Source organism: Herpailurus yagouaroundi, unplaced genomic scaffold (genome assembly GCF_014898765.1).
Source record: "Herpailurus yagouaroundi ecotype Mexico unplaced genomic scaffold, PumYag 253, whole genome shotgun sequence".
Classification (NCBI taxonomy): domain Eukaryota; kingdom Metazoa; phylum Chordata; class Mammalia; order Carnivora; family Felidae; genus Herpailurus; species Herpailurus yagouaroundi.
In genome coordinates, this window is record NW_024412470.1 from 10,436,215 (window position 1) to 10,446,842 (window position 10,628).

The 10,628-nt window shown below is 46.8% G+C and overlaps 1 protein-coding gene across 1 annotated transcript; it reads right to left on the minus strand.

The window, feature by feature from the left end:
* Positions 1 to 417: 417 nt before the first annotated feature.
* Positions 418 to 8,128, minus strand: FCRLA (Fc receptor like A). Its single transcript, XM_040461034.1, has 6 exons — positions 8,012 to 8,128; positions 5,143 to 5,190; positions 4,735 to 4,887; positions 3,694 to 3,960; positions 2,827 to 3,111; positions 418 to 1,960 (listed from the first exon to the last, which is right to left on the minus strand). Exons 1-6 carry the CDS (start codon positions 8,088 to 8,090, stop codon positions 1,668 to 1,670), a joined length of 1,125 nt encoding a protein of 374 aa, XP_040316968.1. The 5' UTR covers positions 8,091 to 8,128; the 3' UTR covers positions 418 to 1,667.
* Positions 8,129 to 10,628: the final 2,500 nt, after the last annotated feature.

The following is a 10,628-nucleotide window of genomic DNA, read 5'->3' on the forward strand; positions in this document are numbered from 1 at the left end:
CCCATCTCAGCCAGCTGTATCCATTTCTTCCTTCTCCAATCTCTGATAGCTCTTATTATCTGTACATGAATCCCTTGTTTAGCATGAGAGCTTGCAGGATGCATTCATGAAAATGATACCATTAGCTGAGATAAACTCCAAGTAGGATGGTTATAACATAGTATCTTTGGAGGTACATCCAGCACCATCCTTTGGCAATTGAACTTCCCTGTTTTCAAAGCCACCAAAGTCATGGAATATCTCTGGTCATCATTTCTTGCAACTCCCATTCACAGTTGTGAGTTGATCCTCCCACTGCAGAGATGTTTACGGGCTTTTACCAATTCCCAATTGCCTCCTGATCCTTCACCCTGAAGGTGTTAAGAACCACCAGAGAACATGAATTTTAGAGTACGAAGAACCACCATAAAACGTGTATTTAAGAACCACCACAAAACTCAAGTATTAATATCCAGCACGATTCTATTCCTTTGTTTCTTTGTGGCATGTCTGGAGAGATCACAAATCATTGTGGGTCAAAACTGCACAGAGTAAATGGCACAAAGAAAGAATAGAGCAGATAACATCATACCACATGATTTAGGATAACATGGGAAAATGCGTGCTGGCTGAGGTCGTTGTTAAATGGTGTGCTAACCCACCGACCAAAGGTTATCGTAAAAGCTGTCAAGCTATCTTTCATTGGCTGTGAATGCACAGTAGCAGTCCAAATGTAGAAAAAAAAAAGTCTTATTATGGTACCAAAATAGACATATGTATTTTTTTAAAGAAAAACATTTCAGACACAAGTGTATTAAAACCCACAATTACTGTTCTGGCAATGTTATGCTCAATCACATATTTCTGAGTCCAGTAAGATCCTGCAGGAAATTTTCCAATACCCTGCATTAATTGTTTGATGGGAAAGGGTATTACTGCTTCTCTATCCCAAAGTCTAAACCCTCTACAGGCAGGGACACTATCTTATGAGTGTACTTAACAGAGAACAAACTTTGGTATGTGGTGGAGGCCAACATAATACCAGCATGTAATCAATATTTGCTGAACGATGCTGGAGGGGGGCAGCCAGCAAAGAGGTAAAGTCCCACCCCAGAGCCTAACACCTAGCTTCCACTAGGTTGAAGTTTCTCAATCTCAGCACTACTGACATTTTGAGCCAGATAATCCTTTGCTGTGGGGGCTTGTCCAGTGTGTGTTACCTGATGTGTAGCAGTATCCTTGGCTTCTACTCACTAGATGCCAGTAGCACCCCCCCCCCCCTCCGCAATGTGAAGACCAAAAATGTCTCCAGACATTGCCAAACATCCCCTTGGTTGGGGGTCGGGTTTGCCTCCGACTGAGACCGCTGCACTAAATCCATACCATTGATTTTCTTTCAATCACCAGATTCTGGTCTGGGCAGCAGAAGGCAACTCCTGGTTTAGAGACAACAGGATTATGTTGTCACATTGTGAGAGAATACACAATTCTAGTTAGACTCCAATGATCGCCTTGTGCAAATTTACGTCTACTCATCTGTCTCTGTTACTCTATCGTAACACTGGGCAATTTGTGAAGTTATTTGTGGGTATTATGTGTATGTATAGGACAGAAAGAGGAAAGGAAAGGTAGAAAAAGTTGAGTTTATCGGGAGTAGTTGGGCAAAACTGGGAGTGGATTGTTTACTCCTATTTGGCATGACCCTTTGTGGTCTCAAGCTTCAGGTGGCCAGATAAGTCCCTCAGCTCCATGACCAGGTGACCAAGGAGAGCTCTCATATCCTGCATTTGTTTGAGAAGAATGCCCATCTGGTGATTCAGATGGGGGTCTGGCACCCGCAGAGGAGAGGAGAAGCCTGGATTCTTAGAAGGAGTGGACAGTGGAGGGTGAGGTCCAGGCGACTCGGTTGTAGTAGATTCTGGAACAGTCGATTTCTGAGGAGCTGGACTCAAGGTGGGGGCTGCAGTAGAGCTGGAGGGTCCTGCATTATGGGGTAGGAGGCACATGTAAGAGTGAAGTCTGGCTGTGTCCCTAGACTCATATTCATGGTCAATCTTTCTTGTTTTCTGAAAGTGGCTTTCTTGTTTTGTGTGTGTGGGCGGGGGGGGGGGGGAGGTCTAATGACAACAGAGGTTTGAGGACCCCCTCATGGTCAAAGTTTGAATCTGACACTTGGCTACCTCAGTTTGAAACTCTTCAGTGATGAGGCATCAACATTACGGGCACACGCATATCAGCCTACTCTCAGAACCTAATTCCCTACAGCATGGATGTGGTACCTGGTCCTAGGTCAACCTCTTCACTATATGTGACCTTAGTGCAACTCCTCATCTTTGTGCCAGCCTTCAGTGTTTTGAGGACACCTCTGCTGGCCACTTGGATCACATCCTCTTCAAGATGAACATCTTCCACCCCTCCCCATTATTTTTCTTATGACGTGGCTTTAAGCCCAGTCATTGCCCTTGCTACCTCCTCTGGGTATATTATATCAGGCCAAATGCAACCTTCTTAATTGGGGGTCCCAGAACTGAACACAAACCCCAGACGACCTCATCTTCATTCTAGATACTATGTTCCTGCTGATGCCCAGAGTTCAGGTAGGGAGCACAAGGCCTCTGAGGCAGCAGTTGTGGAGCTGGCTCAGGTCTTGGTTTGGTGAAGTGTGCACCATGGTCTGAGGGAGAGGTTCCCTGTCTGTGCCCTCTTCCATCTCTGGAAGACTCTGGATTATTGCTCCTGCCTCCTCTGTGTCCTTTCTTAACCTGCTCACACCAAACGCCGGCTCATGGGTCCAGTCTTCCTTTCCCTCACTTTTCACAAAGGCCAGACAAATACCTACTAACTTACCCTGCACCCGGATCTCCAGCTTGGAGCTCTGTTTCCAAACTTGGTTGTCCTCAGTGGCTGCTTCACACCAGTAGGACCCAGAGTGTGCCTCTGAAGCTCTGGGGATCTGGAATTCTGAAGAGAGACCCCTGCCGCGCACTGTCCTGCCGTCCTTGTAGAAGGAGAAGAAGAGGCGGGCAGTTGACCTATGCAGGGGCAGCTTTGTCTGACAGCTCAGGGTCACTGGACCCCCCTCTTGGGGCTCAGCTGAGGGGGTGGCTCTGAGAAGTGGGGTTGGAAACAGTTCTGGAGGAGAGATGGGGGGAAAGAAGCACTCAGCCATCTTGCATTCATGCTAGACAAAGAAAGAATACAGCAGATAACATTGTACCACATGATTTAGGATACCATGGTAGAATGCATGCTGGCTGAGGTCATTATTAAATTGCTGTGCTAACCTACTAGGCAAAGGTTATTGTACACAAAGAACCCAGTCACATGTTCCTCTCCCTATTTCCATCAGCAATGAGCACTCTTAGAAAAGTTCCATTTGAACATTTGGAATCTTCTCTCTCTTCAAGTAGATGAGATTAGAAAAGACCCAGAGGTGGGCAAAGCTGACAATGGTCCAGATGCCCAAACAGTGAACACTGGGGAACATGGATCTGTAGGATAGAGCTGCAGGAAGTGGGCGGAGCTTGGAGAGTGCTGGATGACTTGCGAACACAATGCTGAGATGATGCCCCTCCTGACGCCTAACAGGTTGCATTTGCCAGCAACCTGTTCCTTAGCCTCCAGTAATCTCGCCACATCCAATGAAAGACAGTCTTGGTCCCTCTGTGTCTCCCTACCTGCCTCTGCTACAATATTATTCCCTCCAGGTCTCACCTTGGACCTTGATAGCCACGGAAGATGCTGTTTCTGGGCTCCCGGGACCAGGACTCCTGAAGATCCCACTGCAGTGATAGTGCCCGCTGTCAGTCTGTTGTACCACGGCGATGGAGAATTCCTTATTAGGTCCAGGGGGTCCCAGAGCTGAGCCATCTCGGTAGAAGGTGATCTGGGTCAGTGGCCAGTCTTGCCAGGCCTGGCAGCGTAGAATTAGTGGGTCTCCTTCAAATATAGGGCTGACTGGACCTTGGAGAATCAGCCAGTCTGCGACCCAAAGCAAGAGCTGAGTGTGACCCCCTGCCTTCCTTGGGATTTCCCCCAGTGCTGCCCACACAGACCGCCCCCCGACCCCGTCTAAAGTTTCTCAGGGACCCAACCCCTGGTTGGGATTGTGGAACAACTTCTCTAGGAGCTAAGACTGAGGAAACCCTCACTTTTGTGGGCTGAATATGGGGAAGAAGGTAGAGTAGTCTCCCCTTAACCACAGTTTGGCTTTCCATAGTCAACTGCAGTCCAGAAGCAAATGATTGTCCTTCTGACATGTCATCAGAAGGTCAATAGTAGCCTAACGCTATATCACAATGCTCACGTCATTCACTCTCTTCATCTCATCACATAGGCGCTTTATCATCTCACATCATCACGAGAAGGATGAGTATTAGTACTATAAGATATTTTGAGAGAGGGAGAAGCCACATTCACATAACTCTTATCACAGTATATTGTTATAACTATTCTATATTATTAGCTATTGTCATTAATCTCTTATTGGTCCCTTACTGTGCCTAGTTTACACTTTATCACAGATATGTATGTATAGAGAAAACATAGTATGTTTAGGTACTATCCCCAGTTCCAGGCACCCACTGGGGGTTTTGGGACATATCTCCCATGGATAAGGGCGAGGGGTACTCTATCCCATCCCATGGCCAATTTCCTGGGGGCACCCTCCTGAGCGGGCCGTCAGGCTGAAAGGACAGGGTTGGAAAATGGGAGAAAGAACAGGTCTGCACTGGTCAGTCCCTCCCAAGACCTCACCGTAGGACACAATCAGATGGAAGGGTTTACTGAAAGTGTAGCCTTTGAACTGGAAGTCAACTTCCCTTGGGCTCGTCAAGTCCTCCTCGGTATCGCAGCTGCTGTCCTGGGTGCTGACAGGTCCTTCACACTGCAGTGTCTCAAAACTGGCAGCTGGGGAGAGCATGGTTTGAGACCAGAAAACAATGCTGTGACTTGGAAGAAGAAGACAGAAAACTGCCCTCCACAAGGAGCCCTCCCTCTCTGGGGGAATCGTCCTCTTCACAGTGAGAAGGGGGAGACGCCAAAACCCATATGTGTCTCTTGACCCATACTTCTGACTTGATTCACTGGCTTCCAGGTGCTCTTAGTGAACGGACTGTGGTTTGGGGAAGAGGGTGGGGAGGGGATGGAGGCATGTGAACTCACCAGCAGGACATCCAGCCGCTGGTGCATGAAACCAGAAGCCAAAGACAACTATGACCCCAGAGCAGGCAGATGCAAGACAAAAGGGAAAGGGAGATGGTCAGATTCTGACACTTACTGGGTGCCGGACACTGCTGGGCACTTTTACACATTATTTTACTTAATCTTCACAAGATTTGTAGGTATGTGATTTCACTCTCGTTTTATAACTCAAAAAGAAATAGGCTTAGAATAGTTAACTAACTTATTCAAAATTTCGAAAAAGAGAATGGAGCAAGAAAGTAAGGTATACCTGAGTCCAAAATCAGTGTTCTTTTTACTTCACTGTTTAGACTTGATCTACTGCAATCCTCGGACCTTCCTTGGGGGGGGTGGGGGTTCTTCCATATTTTCATTTTCTTAACATTCCCCTGGCTCTTCATCCTTGAATATATCATCTACCCAAGAGCTTTCAGTACCTAGCTGTGTCTCCTTCTTCCTTGCTCTTCCTTTCGGGAGAGCTCTCCCATCTCTACCTTGATGTCCTCTGGACTTGAACTTTCCATGGCAACTCTAGAGCCCTCCCTATGTCCTTCTCTCTATCCCAAGCCTCTCCTCCCAGGCTGTACTGGTGACTATGGAACAATTCTTTCTTTTCTTTCAGGTTAACACAGTTAAGGATTTCTCACTGCATCTCTTCAACCATGGTTGACTCAGGCAAAGTAAATTCCATTTCCCCCATGTTCATGACTGCGTCTTGTCCCTTAATCCCTATCCCTTTCTTCTGCCTCCACGGCCGTTCACATATATTCGAGTCTTCAATCTGTTCTTTCCTGACCCACTTGCCTTTGCTCCCTTCCACTCCCAGAGTCCCAGTACTCTTCTTTGACCCTGTAACTTCTCCTAGCAAGGCCCTCTCCACTTCCTAATTCTCATTACATCGGTACCAGGTGTTTTCTTTAGCTCCGCTCTCAGGTCCCTTCACCACCCTGATGCTACCTTTTTCAGTTCCTCTGCTGTCACTCAACTGGACTCCACCGCCATTCCTTTTTGAAAATGAACTTGTCGGCTGCCAGTCACTTTCACTCAAAAAACTGTGGTAGGTATTCGTCTCATTTTATGCATAAGAAAATGGAATTCAGAGATACAAAAAGTGAATTTTCCAAGGCGACATAGAGCTAGTAAGAACAGCTTGAAACCAGAATGTCTGGAGTTCTCGCCATAAGGCCGGCGTTGTATCGTCATATGGTCACCCAGTCCTGTTTCTATGAATTTAATAAAATGATTCAACAAAATTGTTGTGCAGGGACAGTGTAGATGTTAAAAATTCAAGCATGAACACGACAAGGTTAAAAAACAAAACCAATAAAGCATTGTCCCTGTCTACAAATAACTCAGTTTGGTGGACGGCACAGGCACACGAAGAGATTCTTTCAGCATGAGGAGGAAATTAATGACAAAGAGGTATGACAGGCAGCAACTGGGGCAGAAAGGAGGGTTCAAAGAAGGTTCCCTGGTGAAGATGTCACCTAGGCTGAATCTTTAGGGATACCAGGAAGTTTGTGAGTGAAGGGAAGAGACCATTTCAGGCAGTATAAGTAAAGCTTGGAGATAGGTAAGAGTCCAGTGTGTGAATGAATTAATATAAGCAGGTTGGGGTTTATTACAGCATAATTTACAGGGCTCACAGGTAAGGGTAGAGGCTGAAGAGGTGAAATGGGGGCCGGCTATGGTGGGCCTTGTGTGCATTGGTTGCAGAGTGCCAAATCCATTTTAAGGACACAAGGCTGAGACACAGGGATTACTTAGGAAGTTATTGGACTATCCAAAGTCAGAAATGATGACGGCTTGTCCTAGGATACTATTAGTTCTGTTTCCAGGAAGGCACTGGCCCTAAGAACAGTTTAGAAGGTTCATTTTGCCAAACTTGCTGATGGATCCTATGCAGAGGACGGAGAGGAAGGTGTCTAGGTTGTCTCCCCAATTTTTGGCCTGGATGTCTGGGCGGATGCCATGAGCCAAGGTCAGAAATAACGAAAGACGCAATCAGGAGAGGTGGGAGCCAAGAAAACAGGTGAGTTTGGCTCTGGTCATATTGTGCTGAGATGCCTGTGAAACATGCAGCTAGATATGTCTCGTGCAAAATTTGATCTTGGACTGTGCAACTCAGAAGCACAATTAGGGGTGGAGATCGGGCTGTGGACTCTTAAATAGATAGTTGTAGTGGTAAAAACTATAGAGATAAATGAGCTCACTAAGGAGATTGTGAGAAGAGAGAGGAGTAGGGTGGCAGGAATGCAACCGTAGAAAACACCAGTCTATAAGGGGAAGAGAGGAGAAGACACCAAAGGGACAAAGACAGGTACATGGAGTACAAGGAGAAAATGGTGAATAGAACCCAGCTGAGTAGAGAATGCCAAGAAAGAATAAGTGACCAACACTGCCCAATGCGGCAGAGAAGTCCAGCAGGATAAGAACTAAAAAATTGAAAATGGTGCAGTCAACACAGAAGTCACTGCGCCCTGGGCAAAGCTGATTCCAGTGGAAGCCAGACTGGGAGCACTGAGGCATGAGTGAATGAAAAGTGAGGAAGTGGAGAAAGCAAGTGCAAACTACTCTTTCAAGAAATCTTTGAGAAAAAGAAGGAAAAGAATTGAGATGATAGCTAAATAGAGAGCATCATAGTCAAGGGGACTTGTAGAATGGGAAAGGCTTGCAGATTTTTATATTCAGAAAGAGCCATTCAAGCCAGCACACCGGACTTTGTAACGTCTATCCTTCATGTCCCACCTGAACATTGCTTCTTTGGGCCAAAGTCAGTCCATGTTTCTTTCCCTTGATCAAACTCAGGCATATCTCTGTTCCCACACCAGCATTCAAACATTTCACTTACCCAGCAGCATCGGGCCTGCCCAGAGCATAGTAGGAGAAAAGTGGAAGGCCCCAGCCGTGCAGACACAGCCCAGCTTCATGGTGACTGTGTTTAGGTCTCCTGCAGCCTCTAACGCACTGATTTTCTTCAACATGAAACCTCTCAAATTAGAAAAGAGGAAGTTAATCTAACTGTCTCATCGCCTTGCATCTGGGGTCTATTTTCAACTTTGTGATTGGCTTTCATCGTTCAGATTCGGCTAGGTTGGCTCCAGCATCATTTACAACCAAAGGGTCATGGATGAAATAGTAACACTCTCAGTTGTTCAAGAAGTCCCCCATAGAGCTCAGAGACCTTCCAAAGCACCTGTCTGATCTCCTTTTGGCCTTCGTGGCACTCTGACAAGGGTCAGTGCACTAACCCTTCATCTCACTAGTGAAACAACGGGCAAGAAGCACGAAGTTGCTTGAAGGCAACACAGACGTTCACTGGGAGAGCAGTGATGAGACTTCCCATGTCCTGCCCTATCCTGCCGCAAGCCTTACGTGTTTCTAGTGACCAGAGCGACAGAGCGGGAAGATCAGTAATGGCACCCAATCAGATATCAGGTTAGTCCCTTGTAGGCTCCAACCATCCAAAGCCCACACAGATTTGTGCACAAATTCCTCTAGTCTCATGTCTCTGCTGGCTTTTTCTGTGGCACGATTAAAGCTGGATATTCAGGGGCACTTGGGTGGCTGAGTCGGTTGAGCGTCGGACTTCAGCTCAGGTCGCGATCTCACGGCTTGTGAGTTCGAGCCCCGCGTCGGGCCCTGTGCTGACAGCTCGGAGGTTGGAGCCTGCTTCGGATTCTGTGTCCCCCTCTCTCTCTGCCCCTCCCCTGCTCATGCTCTGTCTCTCTCTCTCTCTCTCTCTCTGTGTCAAAAATAAATAAACATTAAAAAAAATTTTTTTAACTGAATATCCAGTCTCAGAGGAAATCTGAGTATGCAGCAGAGAGAGCCCCCCGGGAAAGAGGAGAGGAAAGAAGGACATTGACTTCTAGAAGACACAGCAGTAAGCCCAGGGCTCAGGCCCAGGGCCAAAGCTTGAGCCACTGATCCTGAGGAAATCAGAGATAGGAGGCATCTGATAGCTTGAGAAACCTAAGGAGACACAGGAATAAGGGCGACAGGGAGGCCCTAGCATCTCTCTTCAGCTCCAGGTGGCCTTATGGGAACCGTTGTCCTTGCCTCCGAATGTTTGCTGTTTGTTCAAGGCCTACTTAATGGCAGGGCCCAGGCCTCTGGTCACAGGGACCACATTCCTCACCCCTCCCCAGCATAACGCCCACGTTGAGATGAAACAAATCATCAGAAACGGGAGAATGCAGTCCTGCTTGAAGTCAGAGGGAGGGCCAGCGTGCCCCTTCAGCTGTGCAAAAACCGCAGATCAGGGCAGACCTGTTGGCAACATGGCCATGAGAGAACGGATACTTCTCAATCTAAAATAAGCATTTAGAATAGATTTTCCATTATCTGAGAGACATGTATTTTTGTGCAGGTGGCCCCAGGGACTCCAGTGGGGGTTGAAAATATGGGCGTGGGGAGAGTCAGCGAGGCAGTGAGCCCTGCAGCTGAGGTGATGTGAAAGACTCTGAAGCCTCAGAAGAGGAAGAAAATTCTTGGCCGGATCTAATAAAAATTAAGAAAATGAAATGTGTTTAGATGGACCTCCACTCCTAACACTCCCTAAAACAGAGTCCCGGGGTTAGATAGGTCTTTAAGGGGCTTCTAAACCAACCACAAAGATCTTTCCCTCTCTTTGGCATCCTTTCAACTTAACTGCCCTTGCCACAGTGCCCTTGCCACTGCCATGACTGGATAGAGACCCTCCTCTGTACCGTCTGCAACAACTCACGAGATCTCAATATGGGAGACGAAATGGCCTCTGAAGATGTGGGGCGAAGCTATCGTATTCTCCGCACTTAAATTCCTACGACGGTCTCTGGGAAATTTTACTCCCTTGAAGCCTAATCAATGAACTAGTTAGTGGGGAAAAGCCACCTCGGGCCTTCCGATGCGCTTATGAAGACTGAAATCCAATTCACGGGGGGAGCCCTGCCACCAAGATCATCCCAGAACCCTCATGGGGAACTGGGACAAGTCCCTGCCTTCACCCCATCCCAACACCAGTTGGGATGCCATTCCCAGCTGCACCTGGCTTGTCACTAGTGGGCTGGTGCTTCTTTTTTCTTTCTTTTTTTTTTTTTATTGAGTAGATAAAAATATTTATAAAGATGTGAAGGTCTAAAGACTAATGATGCAATATGCAGTTTTGTGCCCTCACCCAGTGGAAGAAATAGAATATTGCCATTATCCATGAAGTACGGTGTGGGTCCCTTCTGATGACACTTCCTGCCCCATGATCATCACCCACAATCCTGATGGTGTATCTGTCACTCCCTTTATTTTATAGTTGCAATAACTTTGTACTTTTGAACCTTTAATAAATAGAATCACATTATGTTGATTGTTCTGAGACTTGCTTTCTTCTTTTTTTTTTTTTTTTTTTCTTGTGTTTTTCTTTTTTTAGCCTTTTGCTGGGCTTGGACAAGAGGTCCTTAATTCCTTATCTGCCATCCTTCAGGTCAGGTGTG